Source organism: Phocoena phocoena, chromosome 15, assembly GCF_963924675.1.
Source record: "Phocoena phocoena chromosome 15, mPhoPho1.1, whole genome shotgun sequence".
Taxonomy (NCBI): domain Eukaryota; kingdom Metazoa; phylum Chordata; class Mammalia; order Artiodactyla; family Phocoenidae; genus Phocoena; species Phocoena phocoena.
The window spans coordinates 15,312,762-15,336,872 of NC_089233.1; the positions used below are offsets into that span (position 1 = coordinate 15,312,762).

At 44.8% G+C, this 24,111-nt stretch overlaps 1 protein-coding gene and 1 pseudogene across 1 annotated transcript in view; one reads left to right on the forward strand and one right to left on the reverse strand.

Annotated features, from left to right (window-relative positions):
* The window catches only part of ITGAM (integrin subunit alpha M), a 36,378-nt gene extending 17,215 nt beyond the window's left edge, over positions 1-19,163 (reverse strand). The window contains exons 1-12 of the mRNA XM_065893175.1: positions 19,136-19,163; positions 18,041-18,146; positions 15,167-15,270; positions 14,791-14,861; positions 14,534-14,651; positions 9,029-9,159; positions 8,440-8,585; positions 7,533-7,686; positions 6,145-6,295; positions 5,092-5,165; positions 2,349-2,478; positions 1,936-2,078 (exon numbers count right to left, since the gene is read on the reverse strand). Of these exons, the coding sequence (XP_065749247.1) occupies positions 1,936-2,078; positions 2,349-2,478; positions 5,092-5,165; positions 6,145-6,295; positions 7,533-7,686; positions 8,440-8,585; positions 9,029-9,159; positions 14,534-14,651; positions 14,791-14,861; positions 15,167-15,270; positions 18,041-18,146; positions 19,136-19,163 (1,356 nt within the window). The remainder of the gene's footprint in view (positions 1-1,935; positions 2,079-2,348; positions 2,479-5,091; positions 5,166-6,144; positions 6,296-7,532; positions 7,687-8,439; positions 8,586-9,028; positions 9,160-14,533; positions 14,652-14,790; positions 14,862-15,166; positions 15,271-18,040; positions 18,147-19,135) is intronic.
* Positions 19,164-23,266: 4,103 nt separating this feature from the next.
* LOC136135274 (small ribosomal subunit protein eS26 pseudogene) lies at positions 23,267-23,739 on the forward strand (annotated as a pseudogene).
* Positions 23,740-24,111: the final 372 nt, after the last annotated feature.

Sequence of the window (24,111 nt, forward strand, 5' to 3'; positions counted from 1 at the left end):
ATCATATAACATGTGTCCTTTTGTGACTGGTTATTTTCATGTAGCATAAATTTTTCAAGGTTTATCCATGTTGTAGCATGTATCAACACTTCACTCTTTTTATGGCTAAATAGTATTCCACTGTATAGATATACCCCATTTTGTTTATCTATTCATAGGTTAATGAACATTTAGGTTCTTTCTACCTTTTGACTATTATGCATAATGCTGCTATGAACATTCACGTATAAGTTTTTGTTTGAACAACTATTTTCATTCTGGAAAAGGATATATACCTAGGAGTGAAATTTCTGAGTCATATGATAAATCTATATTTAACTTTTTGAGGAACTGTCAAATTGTGTGCCATAAGGGCTGTATTATTTTACATTGCCACCAGCAATGTATGAGGGTTCTAATTTCTCCACATCCTCACGAACATGTGTTATTTTTCATTTTTTTCTTTAAATAGCCATTCTAGTGGTATCTCTATTGTGGTTTTGACTTGTATTTCCCTAATGATGAATAAAGTTGAATATCTTTTCATGTGCTTATTGGTCATTTTTATATCTTATCTGGAGAAATATCTATTCAAATCCTTTGTCCATTTTTACATGAGGTTGGCTTTTTATTGTTGAATTGTAAAAGTTCTTTATATATTCTAAATACTAGACCTTTATCAGATATATGATTTGTAAATAGTTCCTCCCATTCTTTTCGTTTTCTTGATAGTGTCCTTTGCTGCTCAAAAGTTTTTAATTTAATGAAGTCCAACTAATCTATTTTATCTTTGGTTGCTTGTGCTTGTAGTGTCATATCTAAACAATCGTTGCCAAATCTAAAGTTACAAAAATTCACCTATGAATCCCTCTGAGAGGTTTATAGCTTTAGTTCTTACATTTAGGTCTTTGATCTATTTTGAATTAATTTTTGCACATTGTGAGGTGAGGGTCCAAATTTATTCTTTTGCCTGTGGACATCCAATTGTCCCAGCATCTTTTTTGAAAATCAATTGACCATAGATGTATGGGTTTATTTCTAGACTCTCAGTTCTATTTCACTGGTCTATCCTTATGCTAGTACCACCCTGTCTTGATTACTGTCACTTTGTAGTAAGTTTCAAAATTGGGGTGTGAATCCTCCAACTTAGTTCTTCTTTTTCAAGATTATTTTGGCTATTCTGGGTCTCTTGCATTGTCATATGAACTTTAGAATCAGCTTGTCCATTTCTGCAACATTGTTGAACAAGCCCTGCATCATTATAAAACACAACTGGTCACGATGTATTATCCTTTTTATAGACTGCTGGATTCTGTTTGCTGATACTTTTTTGAGGGTGTTAAAAAACAGCTTTTGCAGGGGTGATATTCAAAATATTGAACTCCTGGGACTTCTCAGGCACCAACCATGGGCTTAGCTGGAGTGGGTCCTAGAGGTCCCCCCTAGAGGTCCCCACCCCCTGGAGTGGGTCCTAGAAGTCCTAGAGGTGTCTTCTCAGGCACCAACCATGGGCTAAGCTGGAGTGGTCACTGACTTCATAGTTGCTGGATCATGGGGAAGTTCAAAGAGTATTGGGGGGAGGGGTCAGAGTGTATGGAAGGGGCAGGGGGGAAGGATGTCTCAAGGAAACAGCTATTTATTGACAGATATAGAATTATTTTAATATTTTAATAACAAATATGGCTATACTGGTTATGGACTGGTCAAATGCCAGCTCTGTGTACAGGTAGACTTGTAGAGAGCTCTGTACAGGTCAAGTGTTGTTATTTACCGTTATTAGAAAAGTGAGGACACAACATTCTCAAATGCAAAGTTGGTCCCATGACTCTCCAGCTTAAAGCCCTCTGCTTTACAAGACTCTGCCACACTTGGAATCTGATGATGCCCATCCCAGAAGCCCTCAGCCCCCAGGGTGCCTCTGTTGGCACATCCATGCCCCACACACTCTGCACTCACCTGGCTACCCTTGATTTCAGCGTTTTTCTCCCAAGCACCTGCGTCCTTTTTGAATATCACCACCAGGCCGATGTGCTGATATCGAGGCGCCCCCAGAAGCAGGCTTTGCACCCGGTTCCGCAAGATGACTTCAGCAGCATAACCTGAAGATGATGAACTAAGAGGAAAAGCACTGCCCCCTCCAACAGGACTATCCCTTGAGCAGGGACAGTGGGGCAGCCCCATGCTTGGGAACTTGGGGTAATTGGACCTTGCACTATATTCCTCTTCGTTAACACAATTAAAATGAAGCTTTGAAATTTCTGCCTTTAAACCTATCCCAAGAGCTTATGAAAGATCCAAGGACATCTAAACTAGTTGAATTATGCCATATCCTGACCCCTTCTTGAAGTAACCCTGCCCTCTCTACTTACCCAGGTAAGCATCATTCATGTCTGAATCTACCCTGGTTGTGTTGATGAAGGTGACTTTATCCTGTGGCGTATGCAGAAAGGCTCCACCAGCCCAGTCAAAGCTCCCCACAGCACCCAACAAGGGACCATCCTGGGCAAGAATGTAGAACAGGATTGAGAAATCTAGAGCTTCAGTGTTATCCCTATCAAAAATCCCAATGGCATTTTTTCACTGAAATAGAACAAACAATCTTAAAATTTGTATGGAACCACAAAAGACCCCAAATAATCAAAGCAATTTTGAGAAAGAACAAAGCTGGAGGCATCACACGTACTGTTTTCAAACTATATTGCAAAACTATAGTTATCAAAACAGTATGGTATTGGCATAAAAACAGACACGTAGGTCGATGGAACAGAACAGAGACCCCTGCAATAAACCCATGCATATATGGTAAATCAATATACAACAAAGGAGAGAATAATATACAATGACGAAAGGACAGTCTCTTCAATAAATGGTGTTGGGAAAATTAGACAGCCACATGCAAAAGAATGAAACTGGACCACTATCTTACACTAGTCACAAAAATCAATTCAAAATGGATTAAAGACTTGGACATAAGACATGAAACCATAAAATTCCAAGAAAACATAGGTAGTAATCTCCTTGACATTTGTCTTGGCGATGATTTTTTAGATTTAACACCAAAAACAAAATAAGCAGTGGGACTACATCAACTAAAAAGCTTCTACATAGCAAAGGAAATCATCAACAAAATGAAAAGGTAACCTACAGAGCAGGAGAAAATATTTGCAAATCATATATCCAATAAGGGGTTAATATCCAAAATATATAAAGAACTCATACAACTCAAAAGTTTGTTTTAAAACCTGATTTTTAAATGGGTAGAGGATCCAAAAAGACATTTTTCCAAAGAAGACATGCAGATAACCAAGAGGTGCATGAAAAAAGTGCTCAACATCACTAATCATCAAGGAAATGCAAATCAAAACCACGATGAGGTATCACCTCACACCTGTCAGATGCCTGTCATCATAAGAGAAGAAATAAGTGTTGTTAAGGACGTGTAGAAAAGGGAACCCTTGTACACTGTTGGTGGAAATGTAATTGGTGAAGCCACTATGGAAAAGAGTATGGGGGTTCCACAAAACTTTAAAAATAAAATTACAGTATGATCCACCAATTACACTTCTGGGTAAATATCCAAAAGAAATGAAAACACTAACTTGAAAAGGTATATGCAACCCCATGATCATTGCAGCATTTTTTACAATAGCCAAGACATGGAGGCAATGTAAGTGTTCATCAACGGATGAACAAATAAAGAAAATGTGGTATATATGTACACAATGGAATATTATTCAGCAAGTAAAAAGAAGGAAATCCTGCCATTTGTGACAACATGGATGGACCTGGAGGATTATGCTGAGTGAAATAAATCGGAGAAAGTCAAACACTGCATGATCTTACTTATATGTGAAGTTATACATACAGAGAACAGACTGGTGATTGCCAAAGGCAGCGGTGGGTGGTGTGCAAAATGGGTGAAAGTGGTCAAAAAGTACAAACTTCAAACAAAATTGAGTTATTTGTAGTGAGGTGGATGGACCTAGAGTCTGTCGTACAGAGTGAAGTAAGAAAGAGAAAAACAAATACCGTATGCTAACACATATATATGGAATCTAAAAAAAATTTTTTTGTTAATAGTTATGAAGAACCTAGGGGTAGGACAGGAATAAAGATGCAGAAGTAGAGAATGGACCTGAGGACACAGGGAGAGGGAAGGGTAAGCTGGGACGAAGTAAGAGAGTGGCATGGTCATATGTACACTACCAAATGTAAAGTAGATAGCTAGTGGGAAGCAGCCACACAGCACAGGGAGGTCAGCTCGGTGCTTTGTGACCACCTAGAGGGGTGGGATAGGGAGGGTGGGAGGGAGGGAGCTGCAAGAGGGAAGAGATATGGGGATATATGTATACGTATAACTGATTCACTTTGTTATAATGCAGAAACTACCACACGATTGTAGAGCAATTATACTCCAATAAAGATGTTAAAAAAAAAAAAAGTACAAACTTCCAGTCATAAAATAAATAAATCCTGGTGGTGTAATGTACAGCATGGTGACTACAGTTAATAATAGTGTATTGGGGCTTCTCTGGTGGCGCAGTGGTTGAGAGTCCGCCTGCCGATGCAGGGGATACAGGTTCGTGCCCCGGTCCAGGAAGATCCCACATGCCATGGAGCGGCTGGGCCCGTGAGCCATGGCCGCTGCGCCTGTGCGTCTGGAGCCTGTGCTCCGCAATGGGAGAGGCCACAACAGTGAGAGGCCCGTGTACCACAAAAAAAAAAATAATAATAATAATAATAGTGTATTGTATATTTGAAAGTTGCTAAGAGAATAAATCTTAAAGTTCTCATCACAAGAAAAAAAAATTGTGTAACTGTGTAAGGTGATGGATGTTAACTAGACTTATTGTGGTGATCATTTTGCAATGCTGTATACATATATTAAATCACTGTGTTGTGTACCTGAGGCTATTATCATGTTTATGTCCATTATATCTCAATTTTTAAAAAAAAGAACAGGATTGACAAGGAAGAGAGAAGGGACCACTGCTGCCCATCAAAGAGGTGCCTCCCAACAAACACCTGTCACAGAGATGAGCCCCCAAACCTTTGAACCTCTTCTCCCTCTTCGTCTTGCCCCCAACCCCAATTAAACAAAAGACCACTTACGGAGGTGAAGACAGCACTGATGCCTTCCTGAGACATCTCATGCTCAAAGGAGCTGGTACTTCCTGTGTGCGTACCTGTGAGAAGAACATTTACATTAAAGAAAGTAGAGGAGCCTAGAACAGGGGTTGGAAACTCAGGGCTGTGGTGGCCAGACAAAAGGAGGCTCAGATGGAAGCCATGTGCACCCCCCTTTTTCTTACATGTCCTCTGTTATGCTTTCCTTTTTTTATTGAAGCATAGTTAATTTACAATATCAATGTTAGTTTCAGGTGTACAGCAGCGTGATTCAGTATTTTTGCAGATTATACTCCATTATAGGTTGTTACAAGATAGTGCAGGGACTTCCCTGGTGGTCCAGTGGTTAAGACTCCACACTTCCACTGCAGGAGGTACGGGTTCGGTCCCTGGTCGGGGAACTAAGATCCGCATGCCTCATGGCGTGGCCAAAAAATAAATGAATAAATTGGAAAAAAGAAAAGATAATGGCTACAATTTATATGTTTGTTGCTTATCTAGCCATATGCTCCTTTTAAAGGGATGGTGGCTATTTTGCTCCAGCTACTTTTTGCCAAGTGGGAATATGGTCCTAAAGGGTCTAATCTTCCAAATTTTCAAGAGAAACCATAAATCCAGACTGTATATGAACCTTCCCCCAACTTTTAAATTCTTTTATTCAACAAACACTTATTGAGCACCCTTTATGTACCAGGCATTATTCTAGGCACTGGGGATACAGCAGTGAACCAAAGAGACAAATGTTGGCAACACATCCAAATTTTGGGGAAAATACTGTGAGGGATTTGACTCCCCTACCGTCTAATTTTTCAGCCTATGGCCAAGATTGCAAAATTAGAGAGAAAAGTCTAAATCTTTCCATTTCAAAGTAATTGAGCAAGAGAGGCCAGAGTTGATGGGAAATGGAAGAAGAAAGGAGTTGATGCTGAGGCTCAGGGTTCCAAGGGCTAGGAGGTTCTTGTTTCTACAGGGAAGTACGTGTTTTGGGATAAGGAGCTGCCTTTGGAGCTGCTCCAGGACTACAGAACCTTAGCTCACCCTCAATCGCAAAGATCTTTTCCTGAAGCTGGTTCTGAATGGTCTTCAGAGCTTCAAAGTTATTCACTTGGAACACGTGATCACCACGCGGCTTGGATGCGATGGTATCGAGCTCTTTTAGAGATTTGTCACTGAAGAAGGCATCTCCCACCTGTTACAAAAAAGCAGAAGCTGAATCAGACACTTTCTGGGGGTAGTACTCTCCTCCAGCAAAGAAAATTCTGCAGGAAAAGAATCTGAAACAATCTCTGTCCAAGGAAGGAATGCACCAGAAGGTCCCTGGGACAGAGCTGCCAGGTACGGTAGAGCAGGTTGTACACTCTACATTCTGTCAAGGGAGAAATTGGGGCTGAAATCCAGCCTTTAGTCCATTTGCAGCCCCTCCTGGTGTGGGGCTGACCTCTCGTCAGAACAAGGGGACGCTTTCTCCTTCATATGAAGGTGTTTCCTACTTGCCAAGCCAGAGACCCGTGATGATACCTCTTCCTATGTCATGCAAGATATTGTAGTAGTTTGAGGACACTGATGTTCCCAGCCCTTTGTCCCTTCCTGTAGCCAAGGCCTTTCCCCAAAGCTGTGCTCTACCCTCCTCCTCTTGGCAGAGTATTCTGTTCCGCTCATTGTCTCTGGGCTCAGCCATGTGTACTGCTTTAGCCCACGCACATTATCATATGTGATAAAAACAGAGGCTGGGGCTTCCCTGGTGGTGCAGTGGTTGAGGGTCCGCCTGCCAATGCAGGGGACACGGGTTCGTGCCCCGGTCCGGGAAGATCCCACATGCCGTGGAGTGGCTGGGCCCGTGAGCCATGGCCGCTGAGCCCGCGCGTCCGGAGCCTGTGCTCCGCAGCGGGAGAGGCCACAACAGTGAGAGGCCCGCGTACCGCAAAAAAAAAAAAAACCAGAGGCTGGAAAAAGTGCTTGCAACATTTCCACTTGCTCTTTTGCTCCTCTGCCTTCACCATGAGGACACACCCAGGCTAGCCCACTGGAGGATGAGACACAGGGAACAGAAGAGCCAAGTTACCCAGGTCGTTCCAGCCCAGCAAACAGATATCGATGGCAACCCTCAGAGATGGAGAGAGCCCAGCCAAGATCATCAGAGCTGCCAACCAACCTGCAGCTGATTACAGACGCATGAGGGAGTCCAGCTAGGACCCGAAAAGTTGCCCAGCTGACGCACAGACGCACTTACTGTTTCAAGCCACTGAATGTTGGGCTAGTTTGTTACATAGCATTATTACGACAATAGTTCACTATTGTGAACATATGGGCTAGCAGAGATGAGCCTTGCCCCACTTTGATTTTATTGATGTTTGCAAATTCAAAGGAGGGCGTATCCAAGTAGAACCCTCTACAGAAGCATCAGGCCAGAGAGCCACATTTCCTACCCCAATGACGTAGCGAATGACCCCCTTTCTATCCGCTTCAGGGATGACATCCTTGTAGTCCAAAGGATCGCCAAACTTTTCTCCATCTGTGATGACAACCAGCATCTTAAGGGCATTCTCCCGGGCTCCGTTTCTGCTGTGAAACAGTTCTCTTCTGTCCAGGGTAGAGGAGGGAAAAGTCAAATTCGGGCCGACAGAGATACGCTTGATGCTAGGGAAGGAACGTCAGCAGTGACAGATGCAACTGGGCTCTGTCTAGGAGGCACTTGGGTTCTCCTGGGACAAGCACTGAGATGTAGCTGCCCCAATATCTGGAAGGGCAGCAGGAGAACAGGAAAGAGTGGAGGGAAAGGAAGCCTTCATTGCCGTTATATACTTTGGCATAGATCGATTTTTTTTTTAACTGAGTATTATTCCTTCTAAATTAAAAAGAAATTAATAAGCTTAATTGTGCCTTCATCAAACCTCTCATGATGTGAGGCAATGGTTCTCCAGCATATCATCCTTCACTTTTGTCCCAATCCCCAGCCTTGACTCTACACAGACACACACACACACACAGAGATCAGAGTGAACTTTCTAAAACAAGATATGGGTACGTGTCCCCACTGCTAAAACCTTCAATGGATCCACTGGCTTTTCAGTTGCCTTGATGATCTGGCCTCAACTGATCTTTCTAGCCTCTTTCTAGCCTTCCCTTCCCTCCCCGCCCCCTTAATCCCACCTTTACTCACGACTTGTATGTCATGACCATACCAGGCACAGTCCCTCCTCCACACATTTACTCACCCCTCCACCGGAAATACCCTCTACCCCAGCCCTGTCTGAACAACTCCCCTCTTCCTGCAAAGCTCAACGAAAAATAAAACCTCCTCCTTCCATCCTAAGCCAAGAGGGAAGAGCTTACACAACTTTGCGGATCGCTGTGGCCGTGTGTGTCCTCCCCAACAGCTGTGTTATTGGCCTCACCAGCGATTCCGGGGAAGGGTTTCTCTTGAAATCGTTGAAGGTGAAATGAGTCTGAAATTCTTCAGAGTACTGCATCAAAGAGAACTGGGAACGGGCACCTGGTATTACACTGAAGAAGGTGTCCCTCCCCCCCCTTAACCATCTCAGCAAGCTCTCCATAAATGTTGAAACACTCTAGTCTCCAAATTCCTCCCAATTCTGCCCTGTCCCCAGTCCTTCCGCCTCACCAGGACAGAGATCGGCCATCAGCTCCCACTTCCCAGCACTAGAACTCAGTCAGAGATGACATGTGGGTTTCATGGCCCACGCCAACACCTATCAATGAGTCTGCCTGCTTTAAAGGGGGCTGGAGGAAAGCTGAGGCCGCATCCAGACAGAGCAAGGAAGCAAATCATGAAAGAAAACAATGATCAACTGGCAAGTTGGCAACATCTCTAATAGAAGCAGGACAGGAACGTGGCAGCCTGGTTGCCACGTATTTTCCAGCCTTATGCAAGCTGTTCCCTAAACTACCCACTGACCCTTACCAAGGTTTTGGACTTTTGGAATTGACTCATCACAGTTGAGACAAAGTTCTTCATCCGCTGAAAGTCTGTCGGGTTGATGCTACCAGAGCCATCAATCAAAAAAGCAATGTCACTCTCTTTCTGAGGGCACCCTGGGGAAAAAGGAAAAGGAATCGATTACAAGAGACTCAGCGTTCATTTTTTGCATGTCAGCACTCTACTGACAGGAGAATGAAAGGTAAACAAGATGCAACCCATGTGCCTAGCTAAATAAAAACATGGGACAGAGTGGTATGGAAAAATATGGTTCATTCTGCTCAAGGCAGTCAGGGAAAGCAGTGTTATCACAGCTACCTCATGAAGAATAAGAAATAATTTGCCAAAAATACAAAGGGAGAAATAAGTTACAGGGGAAAAAAGGAATAGTGCATATAAACGTATGCTGGATGTCCTCCCTCCAGCCCCCCATTCTGCCTCAGCCCCAAATCCACTTTCTACCATTCCCCACTTTGCCCGGAGCTCAGCCCACATGGGACGTGTCAACAGCGCTCTTTCAACCTCTGGCTTGTTTGCCCAATTGGGAGCCTCAACAGGAGACTGGAGGGAGGGAAGAGGGTGAGATCAGAGTATTTCCCTCAGCTCCCTTCCTGCAAGCCTGCTTTGGGCCAACTGTGTCCCTCAACAGATCAGTGCTCCTCTCAAGGAGGCCCACTCCCCATGACTCCCTGTCCTTCCAGGTTCTGGGGACTTCTGCCTCTCTTTGTCCCATCAGCCTAGGGTGGCAACAGCTCCACTGTTGTTCACCCTGGGTTCCTGGACCATCCCTTGTATCTTCTTTAGACCCTGCCACACCTTTATAATTAGTCCCTTTCTAAATACAGTTGACCCTGGAGCAACGCAAGGATGAGGGGCCCCCACCCTCCATGCAGTTAAAAATGCATGTATAACTTCACAGTCTGCCCTTCGCATCCGCAATTCCATATCCGCAATTCTGCATCTGCGGATTCAACCAAACTCAGATCCGGTAGTACTGTAGCACGAGTTTAGTGGGGGGAAAAAATCCACATATAGGTGGACCCACGCAGTCTAAACTGGCCATTTTTCAAGGATCCAGTGTAGAAAAGGGTAGCACAAAGGATTTTTCTTTTTTTTTCCTGTACGTGGGCCTCTCACTGTTGTGGCCTCTCGCGTTGCGGAGCACAGGCTCCGGACGCGCGGGCTCCGCAGCCATGGCTCACGGGCCCAGCCACTCCGCGGCATGTGGGATCTTCCCGGACCGGGGCACGAACCCACGTCCCCTGCATCGACAGGCGGACTCTCAACCACTGCGCCACCAGGGAAGCCCAGCACAAAGGATTTTTTAGGAGGTAAAAGAATTCTTTTGTATCCTGTTCATGTTGCTGTTTACACAAATCTAAGCATGTCTTAAAATTAATTGAATTGTACACCACAAGGGAAAAAAAGGTCAATTTTACTGTATCATCAGTGAAAAAATAAGATAAAATTATCCAGAAAAAGTATTGGGTTTTTAAAAAATAGACAAGCAGATTCTAACATTTATATAGAAAATAAACAGGAAAGATAAGCCAGAAATTTTCTTGAAAATCTCAAAGGTACACTAAGTGAAAAGAATCAAGGACAATCCAGTGTGTAGAGCACACTACCTTTTGTGGCACAAAGTGAAGTACACAGACGCCTATGTCAGTAAATATTGATACGTGGAGTACCTCCAGAAGAAGCCATGAGACACTGGTAACAGTAGCTACCTCTCAGGAAGGAAAGAGGAGCTCCGAGACCCAAGAAGGAGAGGTTTTTATACTATAACCCTTAGTGCCTTTTGAACTATGAACCGAGTGCATGTTTCATCTATTTTTAAGGAAATGAAAATGTTTTCAAAAAGAAGAGTCTGGAATGCTTAAGAGTGAGGACTGAAGAGAGAAACGTGGGGGTGGGAGCTGAAGCAACAGAATTGGATGCAGTCAGACACGAAGAGCACATGGGCAAGAACAGAAGCTGTAATCAGGTGGGCAGGGGAGGCAGAGGAAGACAGCTTGGAGCTAGAGCTTCGTAGGAGCCCTCAGTAGGGGCACAAGTAGGAGGAAGAGAAGAGAGGAGAGGAGAGATGTCTGAAGCCAAGGTGCTGGGGGAAGGAAGAGGTGATCTGCAGGTCACATTGGAAACGTCAGAGAACATGAGGACAGAATAGAGATTTGGCCTTTAGAGGGTCACAGATGCCACTGGCAACAGCAAGGTCTATATCATGGGTGGGCAGGAGCCAGATGTCAAAGGGTGAAGGATCACAGCATGGGGGCAATGGAGGCAAGGAGAGAGATCCCTTCCAAGAAGGTTGGTGATGAAGGGAAAGAGAGAGGGCAGAAGATGGAGAGGAGACCGGGGGAGGGAAGGTTATTTTCATTGCTATCAGTTTGAGTGGTTGATTCTTTTTAAGTTATGGGTAACATGAGCAGGTTTACATTCAAAGGAGGGGTTGGGATTTAGGTTCCTGGAGAGAGCGAGCGATTAAAGATGTGAACCCCAGAGTTGGTGATGCGAGAGAGCCTCAAAAGCCCAGATGGAAAAATTACTCATGGAAAGGACAGGTCTTCCTTTACAACAAGTGAGATGCTGCCAAGAGTGGTGCCATCGAGGAAATCTGGACAAGGAGAAGGAGGACGTGGAAGGAGTTTACACCTGGCAGCCTTGGTTTATTCTGTGAAGAAGGAGGGAAGGTTATTGGTTGAGAGTGAAGTTCAAAGGAGCTTGAGAAAAAAAAAAAACTGTAAAAGGAAGACATATCTGCCCTTGGTTCCAGAACCAACTTGGAAACAAGCAAAAAGATGGCCAAGGAGTTGAAGAAATCGGTGTCAGAAATCAGCTGGACATGGGACTTCCCTGGTGGCGCAGTGGTTAAAAATCCTCCTGCCAATGCAGGGGACACGGGTTCAAGCCCTGGTCCAGGAAGATCCCACATGTCACAGAGCAACTAAGCTCATGTGCCACAACTACTGAGCCCGCGTGCAACAACTACTGAAGCCCGTGCGCCCTGGAACCCACGTGCCACAGGTACTGAGCCTGCGTGCTTCAGCAACCACAGCCCATGCTCCGCAACAAAAGAAGCCACGGCACTGAGAAGCCCGCGCACTGCAACGAAGAGTAGCCCCCACTCGCCGCAACTAGAGAAAGCCCACGTGCAGCAACGAAGACCCAACACAGCCACACAAAAAAAAGAAAGAAATCAGCTGGATAAAAACATTCATTCACTTACTCTCTTTCAATCAACAAATGCTTGGGGAACAAGGGTAAGGAGCCACCAAGATGGTCCCCAAGATTCTCACCTCCTGATAGAGTTAACACCCTTGCATAATCTCCTCATCTTGATTGTGAGCTGGAGTTTTTATTTATTTATTTTTACTGAAGTATAGTTGATTGACAATATTGTGTTAGTTTCAGATGTACAGTAAAGTGATTCAAGTATATTTTTCAGATTTTTCCATTTAAGGTTATTACAAGATATTGAATGTTGTCTGCTGTGTTATACAGTGAATCCTTGTTGCTTATCTACTTTATATGTAGTAGTGTGTATCTGTTAATCCCAGACTCCTAATTTATCCCTCCCACTTCCCTTTCCTCTTTGGTAACCATAAATTTGTTTTCTACGTCTGTGAGTCTGTTTTTGTTTTGCATGTAGGTTCATTTATATTATTTTTTAGATTCCACATATAAGTGATACCATGTGATATTTGTCTTTCTCTGACTTACTTCACTTAGTGTGATATTCTCTAGGTCCATCCAGGTTGCAGCAAATAACATTATTTCATTCTTTTCTGTGGTTGAGTAGTATTCCGTTGTTTCTGTTTATGTGTGTGTGTGTGTATATATATATATATATGTATGTGTATCACATCTTCTTTATCCATTCTTCTGTTGGTGGACACTTAGGTTGCTTCCATGTCTTGGCTATTATAAATAGTGCTGCTATGAATACTGGGGTCCATGTGTCTTTTTGAATTAGGGTTTTTGTCTTTTCCAGATATATGCCCAGGAGTGGGATTGCTGAATCATATGGTAGCTATATTTTTAGTTTTTTAAGGAACCTCCATACTGTTCTCCATAGTAGCTGTACCAATTTACATTCCCACCAACAGTGTAGGAGGGTTCCCTTTTCTCTACATCCTCCCTGTGAGCTGGATTTTTTGACTCACTCCCAAAGAATACAATATGGCAGAAGTCTTCTGAGATTAGATTATAAAAGACTGTGACATCCATCTTGGGTTCTTACTCGCTCTTGCTCTCTCACTGCCTTGTTCACTCACCCTGAGGGCAGCCAGCTGCCATGTTGTGAGCTGTTCTGTGGGGAAGCCCATGGGACAAGCAAGTGAGGGAAGCAGGAGCAAGCAGCCAGTGTGGACTGAGGCCCTCAGTCCAACCATCTTATAAGTGAGCTTGGATGTGGATCTTCCCCTAGTCAAGCCTTCAGATGAGACCACACCCCTGGTTTGACAACTTCAAGCTCTTGAGAAACCATGAGACAGAGAACCCCAACTAGTCTGTGTCCAGATTCCTGATTCACAGAAACTGTAAGATAATTAATGTTTCTTGTTTTTGGCTGCTAAGTTCAGGAGCAATTTGTCAAGCAACAAGTGAACAAGCTCGACAAAATCTCTGGCTATCACAGAGCCTACATCCCAGAAGAAAGGACATCTAAGAAATAAGTAAAGGGCTTCCCTGGTGGCGCAGTGGTTGAGAGTCCGCCTGCCGATGCAGGGGACACGGGTTCGTGCCCCGGTCCGGGAGGATCCCACATGCTGCGGAGTGGCTGGGCCCGTGAGCCATGGCCTCTGAGCCTGTGCGTCCAGAGCCTGTGCTCCGCAATGGGAGAGGCCACAGCAGTGAGAGGCCCGCGTACCGAAAAAAAAAAAAAAAAAAAGAAAGAAGTAAAATATGGATATATAGGTATGAAGAGGGCAAAGCAGGGCAATGTGGTAGGAAGTGATGGTGGAAATGATTAGAAGAGCCACTCAGGGAAGGTCTCTCTGAAGAGTTAACATTTGAGCTGAGATGACAGTAATAGGTTGTCAGCTGAGATCTGGGGAAAGAGCATGCCAGGCTGAAGGAATAGTAAGTGCAAAGCCCCTGAGGCAGGGACAGCTTGGTGTGGTTCTTGGAGAAGAAAGGCAGCTGGAGCACAGTGACTAAGGTAGAAGGGTTGGGAAAGAAGTTGGAGAGGTGGACGAGGGCCACACCAGCTAGAGCCTCAAAGGCTATGGTCAGGCACTGTGGCCAGGCTGAGTCCAGGCACTGACTCTAAGGACAATGGTTGAGACATTGTCTCACAAAGATGGGTAGCTATATCAGGACTTTCCTCAAAGTGCAAGATCCTAGAGCCTCTCCAGAGCCCCTCTCTGCATTGGAACCCAGTTCCCTCATGCTTCTGCACCAAGACTTTTAAATAAACCCCCAGACTATGAGCCCCTCAGCCCAGTCCTGCCAACTCCCTCCAGTCTCATGCTACTTGTCTGTACCCACCTCTGAGGGCCTCTGGGAGCCTGCTGGGTTGCTGCAGTAGGCTGGATTGAAACAGGAAGCAGAAGCCGATCGCATAGGTGTTGTCCTTGCAGATTCGGTGCCCAGTGGGGCCACAGGCCTAGGGTGCAGGGGACAGGTGGGAGGGGCTGTCACTGTCCTTTCACCCCAGCACCTCCACCCAACAAGACCCCAGCCCCAGCAGTCTTAGGCCCCCAACTCCTTCCCTTGGGACACTCCCATGACCCAATGCAACTCACCAGCAGCTGGAAAGGTTTGGTGGCGAACGCCAGAGACAGGCCCAGGGACATGTTCACAGCCTCCGGGGGTACTGAGGGGACAGATATATATATGGTCACCCTCGGGGATGGACGGGACTGTGTAAGAACTGGACAGGGGATGGACAGGAACCTCAAGCAGGGAGACATGGAGGTGTGAGGGGTTCAAAGAGGCACGTAGGTCATGGAAAGGGACACAGAGGGGTGTCCAAGGGTGCCTGCATACAGCTCAGAGGCCAGGGAGCTGGCTCCCTGGGCCCCCATCACAGATCCCAAGACAAAGTCAACGTCTGGCAAGTCCAGGTGTGTACAGAGGTGGAACCCTAGCCCTGGGTCCCAGCGAGGGGCACTGACTCACCCTGCAGGGGGATGGGTTCACACTTGCCCATGCTGTAGTCACACTGGTAGAGGCCGCCTGTTTGATTGGAAGCCTTTATCTCCTGGGGGGCTCCAACCACCAGCCTGGGGGGAGAGGTGGGAAAAGCTCACCACAGGGACAAGAGAACGCTATGATATCTGGGAAGAGAAGGAGACCATGGACGTTCCGCCACCCAAAATAAAAGCGGGGGAGTCAACCTCACAGGGATTCCCCAACTCCCAGAAATAGGAGGAAGATTCAACAAAGAAAAACATGGGAATTTTTTTTAACCGCTGATTGTTTATTGTGAATATTCTTGTAATCCAGTCATTTGAATTCCCAGAGGTCACTTCAGTAAATTCAAGAATTTCCAAATCCTGAAGGCCAAACAATGAAGGTAGACAGTCTACCTTCCCAACTTGGAATCACTTCCCCATTCAGGCAGGGATGCAATATTGCATAGAGGACAGGAATAGAGGCCTTGGAGTTTTACTGCCCGAAATTAAAATTTAGTCCCACCCTTACTTCCTGTGTGACCTTGGGCAAGTCAACTAATGACCTTATTGTGCTTCAATTTTCTCATCTCTAAAATATGGATAATAGCAGTACCTACCTCAAGGTTATTATCAGGATTAAATGAGTTAATCCATGTACAATCCAAAAATGGGAAAATGTTTAATCTTGGAGTGAGAAGGAACTCTCTAAGAATGACATAATACCCAGAGGTCATTTTAAAGTGAATACATTCAACTCCACAGTCATTTTAAATAAATTTCTGTACCTGATCAACTACCAAAAGCGAAGTCAGAAAACAAACGATAAACCGGGGGAGGGAGATGAGCAACTCATACCCCAGACTACTTTCCTCAGTACAGTCAGAGCTCCCACAAACCAGTAAGGAAAAAAAAACAAACCAAGAGAAAAATGGGCAACAGATAAGAAAAAAAATGTTCACAGAAAAGGAAATAAATTTCTCCTTAAAAAAGAAATGCAGGGCTTCCCTGGTGGCGCAGTGGTTAAGAATCCGCCTGCCAATGCAGGAGACGTGGGTTCGAGCCCTGGTCTGGGAAGATCCCACATGCCGTGGAGCAACTAAGCCCGTGCGCCAAAACTACTGAGCCTACGCTCTAGAGGCTTCGAGCCACAGCTACGGAAGCCCACGTGCCTAGAGCCCGTGCTCCACAGCAAGAGAGGCCACCACAATGAGAAGACCCCATACGGTCATAAATTAATTAATTTTTTTAAAAAAAGAAATGCAGTTTAAAAGTAAATTGAGATACCGTTTCTCACCTGTTCAATTTACAAAGATCATAAGTTTGCTAACACTTTGGGTTGGCAAGTGGGTGGGGAAGTAGGTGTTTGCATAAACTTCTGGTGTGAGTGCAAATTGTTGTCACCCTCATAGAGGGTAATTTGGAAAAATCTATTAAAATTACATATGCACATGTACCCTTGGATCCAGCAATCCTAGTCCTAGGAATTTACTTCCAAAATATACTTGCACATGTACAAAATGCCAACATTGTTCATATAGCAAAAGTTTGGAAACAATCTAATGTCCATTAAGAAGAGATTTGGGGACTTCCCTGGTGGTCCAGTGGGTAAGACTCTGTGCTCCCAATTCAGGGGGCCCGGGTTCAATCCCTGGTAGGGGAACTAGATCCCACCTGCTGCAACCAAGAGCCCACATGTTGCAATTAAAGATCCTGCATGAAGCAACTAAACAAGCTGCAACAAAAATCCTGTGTGCCGCAACTAAGACCCAGGCAGCCTAAATAAATAAATAAATTTTAAAAAGAGATTTAAATGTAATATAAATGTAAATTACAGTACTTCCAAATAACGGGATGTGATGTAAACATTAAAAAGAACAGGTAAGCTCTTTCTTCATTTATTTGGTAAAATCAGCAAGCTCTATTAATTTAAAAAAAATGCAAAGGACAGTATGGAGCAGAGGCCAGCAAACTTTCTTCTAGAAAAGTAACATTATTTCCATAAATATTATTTCTGTAAAGGTAAATATTTTAGGCTTTGCAGGCCATAGAGTCTCTGTCCCAGACTCTCTGTTCTGCTACTATAGCTCCAAAACTGCCCTAAAAAATAAATAACTAGAGATTATCATACTAAGTGAAGTAAGTCACACAGAGAAAAATGATGTAAATGAACTTATTTACAAAACAGAAACAGACTCACAGATTTCAAAAACAAACTTATGGTTACCAAAGGGGAAACGTGAGGGGGAGAGATAAATTAGGAGCTTGGGATTAACACACACACACTGCTATATATAAAACAGATAACCAACAAGGACCTACTGTATAGCACAGGGAACTCTACTCGATTTTCTGTAATAACCTATATGGGAAAAGAATCTGAAAAAGAATGAATATATGTATATGTACAACTGAATCACTTTGCTGTACATCTGAAACTAATGCAACATTGTGAATCAACTATACTCCAGTAAAATTTTTATAAGTATTGGAAAATAATAAAAAATAATAATAATAAATGACAAGTGGGGAGTAGGGGTAGCCAAGTGTCAATAAAATGTATTTACAAAAATAGGCAGGAGGTTGTAGTTTGAGTATAATGTGTGCAATTGTGTGTAGGATGATGTGGAGGTCTATGCACTGTAGACTCTCTCTGAAAGGACACACGAGAAACCATTCAACAGGGACCCTGTTAGGGAGGGAATTGGGGGAAGGGAGTGAGGAAGAGACTTTCTTACTGTCACACTCTTTTGTATCTTTTGAATTTAGAGCTCTGATAAATTAAGAAAAAAACAAATCAAGGAAATTGTGATTTTTTTTTCAGGTATGTTAAGCCTTGGAGGGAAAGTGCGTGAGCAGGGAGTCCCCCTGTGGCCCTTACCGGGATCCCTCAAGCTGGACCACGCTCTGCCCGAAGCCCCTTGCATTGTTTTGGAAGATGACTGCTTTTTCCGTGTCCAGGTTGAACCCGTGACATAAGGCCAAGGCTGGAGGGAGAACAAGGGGGGTGGGAGTCAGGAGGACAGAAGGAGACAGTTAAGAAAGCAGCCTGGGGACTTCCCTGGTGGCACAGTGATTAAGAATCCAGGAGACACGGGTTTGAGCCCTGGTCCAGGAAGATCCCACATGCCGCAGAGCAGCTAAGCCCGTGCGCCACAACTATGATCTGTTGTTTGTTTTGTTTTGTATTTAACCTTGAAGGAACATGTCCCTGACTTGTTTGATGTTCTTTGTTCTGACAAGATATAGAACTGTGCTGAAAACCATGCTTCTCCGGAGCAGTTCCTCAGAGTTCTCTGAGAGGCTGTCTCCTGGGCTATAGTCCTCAGTTTGGCTCAAAGAAAACTCTTTTCTCGTTTATTGATTATTTCCATCAACAGGTGCATTCAGCCCCTCTCTGAGCCCCACCCTGGGTTCCCACCCCACTGATTTGCCCAACAATCAAGTTCCTAAAGACTCCGGTAATTTCCTTCCTATGCAACTTTCAAGCATTTCTTTCCCTTCTCTGGCTCTTAGTCCACAAAACACAGATACAAAGGGAAAAAACTTGAATCATTTTGATCAGTCAGTCATTCAACAAACATTTACACCTGAGTCCTTGGAAAAGAGGAGACAAATAGGAGGAGGTGAGGTGGAATCCAAGAAGAAACACTCCAAGAAGAGAAGCCAAGACCTGCTGTGCACACTTAGATGTGTCATTTCACCTCTCGGGGCCTCAGTTTCCTCCTCTGTGAAGAAGGGACCAGCCAAACCCCCTTGCGTAGTCCGTGAATTGAGTCATTTATCCAAAGCTTCTCTGCTCATCGCATCTCGGTCTAGTTCTACTCTGCTGCTTGAATCCCTTAACCTTCCCCCAATCCCCTTTGTCTCTCCCAGCCTAACTCCTAAGTATTCTGTACCCTTTATCTCCACAAACTCACAAACCCAAAAACTCCCCCCCCTCCTCACTCTGAGGGCCCCCCAACTCCTGGCGCACCTGTTAGTAGAAGGACTCTGTGAGTCATCTCTGGAGACAGCAGGAGCCGTGAGGCTGCAGGCACCACTGAGCCACTTCAAGGAAGCCACCAAAGCTAGGAAGGACTGAAAAAGGGAAGTAAGAGGCAGAAGTCTGTCAGAGACTCAAAGGAAGAGGACGGAGGCTCAGTGAGCACACAGACCTGCCAGACCTGCCCCCTCTACCCAGCCTCCCGGCCCAAACCATCAGGGTCGCCAACCCATAGGTGGCTTTGTTTGCCCACCTGCTTCTAGAAACATTATGAACAGCAAAGCACAGACTTATGACCTGCCCCCCAGAACATGTCTCCCTGAAAGCACGCTTTGCAAAATGTCCCTCCCTCCTGCCCAGGGAAGTGGGAATACCTGTCAGCCAGAGCTATCCTCCTGTGTGGCCATCAGTAAGGTCAACTCAGGTACAGAGAAACCTGGTGCGCTTTTTTTTAACATAAATTTAGTTATTTATGTATTTATTTTTGGCTGCGTTGGGTCTTCGTTGCGGCACAAAGACTTCTCAGTGAGGTGGTTTCTCTTGTTGCGGAGCACAGGCTCTAGGCGCACAGACTTCAGTAGTTGTGGCGCCGGGCTTAGTGGCTCCGCAGTATGTGGAATCTTCCTGGGCCAGGACTCGAACCCGTGTCGCCTGCATTGTCAGGCGGATTCTTAACCACTGCACCACAAGCAAAGTCCTCTACGCGGTGCTTTTTTAATATTATTTTGCTTTAAAAAAAAAAAAAAACGGCCTCAGGACTTCCCTGCTGGCGTAGTGGTTAAGAAGCCACCTGACAATGCAGGCAACACGGGTTCGAGCCCTGGTCCAGGAAGATCCCTCATGCCGCGGAGCAACAAAGCCCAGCGCCACAACTACTGAGCCTGCGCTCTAGAGCCCGTGAGCCACAACTACTGAAGCCCATGGCCTAGAGCCCGTGCTCCGCAGCAAAAGAAGCCACCGCAATGAGAAGACCACACACCGCAACAAAGAGTAGCCCCCACTTGCTGCAACCAGAGAAAGCCCGCACACAACAACAAAGACCCAACGCAGCCAAAAAAAAAAAAGCCTCAAACTCTTTTGCCCTGGAATGTTCACTTCCAAGAATTTATCCTAAGAAATATCTGAGAAGTACAGTCAAAGATGTCTGCACAAGCTGTTTTCAAAGACACAGGAGCATATCTTCATGAAATTACATAGAACACCAAACCATACTTGTGTGTGTCTGCTAATGTGATTCCACAAGCCAATCATTTTTCATTCTCTCTCCATCATATTTTCTCTTGCCCTTAGTCCGGCTTTCTTAATAACCAGAGCAAAGAAATGTGTGCGCTCTGAAAAAAATTCCATTAAAATTCTGAACATTTTGTTTTAAAATTACCTGTTTAAAAATACGTATGTGTTGGGCTTCCCTGGTGGCGCAGTGGTTGAGGGTCCCCCTGCCGGTGCGGGGGACGCGGGTTCATGCCCCAGTCCGGGAGGATCCCGCGTGCCGCAGAGCGGCTGGGCCCGTGAGCCATGGACGCTGAGCCTGCGCGTCCGGAGCCTGTGCTCTGTGGCGGGAGAGGCCACGGCAGTGGGAGGCGCGCGTACTGCAAAAAAAAAAAAAAAAAAAAATACGTATGTGTAGGAAAACCAAAATGTTAATAGTGGTTGTCACTGGATCATAGGACAATGGGTCTGTTCTACTCTATTGCTGCAGAGCAAACTACTCCAAATAAAACGGCAACTTCTTTTTTTTTAATTTATTTTATTGAAGTGTAATTGATTTACAATGTTGTGTTAGTTTCTGGTGTACAACAAAGTAATTCAGTTATACATATACAGAATAGTTTGCATCTGCTAATCTCAAGTTCCCAGTTCATCCCTGCCCCATATCCCCTCTCCCTTGGCAACCACAAGTCTAAAACAGCAACTTCTCATTGTGTCATGGTGCTGTGGATTGTCTAGCCTCAGCAGTTCTCACTAGGGAATCTCAGATGGCTGCAGTCAGATGGTGACTGGGGCTGGAGTCCTTGAAGGCTCAGCTCGGCTGGACTTTCAAAACAGATCACTCCCATGGCTGGAAGTTGGTGCCATCAGCAGGCCAGGAGCTCGGTTGGAGCTGTCAGCTGGAGGACCTCCATGTGTCCTCTCTATGTGGCTTAGGCTGCTCACAGCATAGTGGTTAGACTTCAAGAGCAAGTATTCCAAGAGATATTCCCAGTCTCTTAAGGTGTTGATCTGGAAACTGTCACAGAGTCACTTCCACTATATTCTAGTGGTCAAGCAGTCACAGAGCTCGACCACATTCTAAGATGTCACGTCTCAGTGGGAGGTGTGTCAAAGAATTTGTGATCAGCTTCAATCTGCCACAGGGTGATTTTAATTTTCTTCTATATATATTTGTGTACTTAAAACTTTTATACAAAAAAAAAGTGACGCTTATAATCAGAAAAAAAAGAAAAACACCAATAAGTAATTTAAACAACAAAGGACCCATTCTTGTTAGCAGGAAAGGAGGCTGAGGAAAAAGAAATAAGACCATTGGATCAGGATGAGAAGCTACCAACAAGGGTGTGGGGATATATTTTAATAAATAAGCTGGTGGAACTTCCCTGGTGGCACAGTGCTTAAGACTCCACACTCCCAATGGAGGGGGCCTGGGTTCGATCCCTGGTCAGGGAGCTAGATCCCACATGCATTCTGCAACTAAGAGTTTGCATGCCACAACTAAGGAACCCATGTGCTGCAACTAAGACCCGGCGCAACCAAATAAATAAATAATTTTTTTAAAAAAAGAATGAATGCAAAAATAAATAAATAAGCTGGGTTTATTTTTGATAAAAAAACTTTCACACTCTGATCACCACAGGAAGTTGCTCGGATATCACGGCCCCTCTGTGCCCTTAGCAGTGGCCAAGGGCCCACTTTAAAGGCATAGGCAATATCTCAGAAAGATTGTCCAACCCCCAGAGCCTTTCTTAATGACCCACTCTATGGTGTGCACCTGACCAGGTAACCACAAGGTGGGCACCTAGCTATAAGCTCCCATCCATCCCCTACCCCTACTCTTGACAAAAGCTTAGCTTGGGTTCCCCTGTACATGAACACTGAGACAAGAGGAAGTAATTTATTTGAGAGGTAATCCAGGAAACACTGGTGAGGAAGTGAGCCCATAGAAGCTGTGAGATGGAACAAGTTACTGCTGTGGATGACTGGAGCTCAATACACTGAGGAACTCTGAAATCCAGGGTAGAACATGCCTCAGAGTTATCCACCTGAGAGGAGAGGGGGCTAGATTTTTATCCACAACTCACATCAGCTATCAGTGGAGGGCTGCTCTCCGGGAAAGCCTTACTTCTCTGGTGCATCCAATTTGCCCTGCACCCAGGCAGAGAAAGCTCCAGGAGCCAGAGAGAGCCCTCAGGCAGGCAGGTACTGGCAGCTGGAAACCTGGCCAGCTTGCATGAGAATGATAAACACTGACGGACGTGAATGGAGCAATTGCAGTGTCTGCTACAGATACTCAGATATTTTTTCATAGCACTCATTATTACATGAAACGATATTGCATATTTATTTAGTTTATCTATTGTCTGACTCCCCAGCTAGAGTCTCTAAGCTCCAGAGAGCAGAGATTCTTGTCTGTCTTGCTCATCACTCTATTTCCAGTGCACAGAAGAGTGCCTGGTTCATAAGAGAGATCCCCCCCGCCCCTCCCTCAGAGAGAGAATTCTGGAAAGAGGGCAGGGTAGCAAGCACCAAGAATCCTTCCTCCCCAACTAGATAGCGATTGTACCAGAAGAATCTCTCTGATGTAACTATTTAGGAGCTCTGAGTCTATAATGCACCAAAAAAAAAAAAGACTTGTGGTTAATTTCAGTGTATTTCAGCTCTTAGCACCGTGGCAGCTACCAACCCCTCACTAACTGCAATCCCATGGCAAGCTTTGCAGGAGTAGGTTGCATGAAGCTTGTAGGAACCAAGGTGTCAAGAACCCATCCTTTTATGATGCCTATCATGGAACCTTAAATACAAAATCTTCAAAACTTGAAATAATTTGAGTGAACCAGTGTTCCTAACATCAAATCAATCTAAATAGAGCATAAGGCGCTTTGCTGGGTCAGGTTAAAAACAACCACCATGCTCTCTCGCCTCCTCGCTTCCAAGACGACCAGGGAAAGAAGGAATAATGGTCGTGCCAAAAAGGGGCGCGGCCACGTGCAGCCTATTCGCTGCACCAGCTGTGCCCGATGCGTGCCCGAGGATAAGGCCATTAAGAAGTTCGTCATTTGGAACACCGTAGAGGCCGCAGCCGTCAGGGACATTTCCGAAGCGAGTGTTTTCAACGGTGAGTGAGCTCCTGGCGCGAACTGTCCTATGTGCTTCCCAAGCTGTATGTGAAACTACATTACTGCGTGAGTTATGCCGTTCACAGCAAGGTAGTCAGGAGTCGTCCTCCGGAAGCCCGGAAGGACCGAACACCTCCACCCCGATTTAGGCCCGCGGGTGCTGCGCCAGGACCTCCGCCAAAGCCCACGGAAGGAGCTAAGTCCTTAAAGGCTAAAGAAATACGGTCCCCTGGAAAGACAATAAAACGGAAATTACACTTTTAAAAAAACCCACCATTTGCTTAGTGATTTACGGGTCCCTTTCACAGGCATAATCTCTTCTGATATTCATGCTCAAGCTATGAGTTAGATGCTATTATTAATTCTAATTATCATCTTTCTTGTGCAGAAGTTCTTTTGTTTCATGTGGCCAAATTTATTATAAGGCTTTTCTGTAACTTGTTTAATAAATCTCCAGAGTTAGAAAATATTTTTCATCTATATATTCTTCTCAAATACTTCTTTTCCTTCCATTATTTAACTTCTTACTTTGTGTACTGTTGGATTTTTGGTGTGCAGTGTGAAACAGGGAATCCAGTTTCATTTTTGTCCATATGAACAAATAATTTTCCAGTTCCATTTACTGAAAAGAGCTTA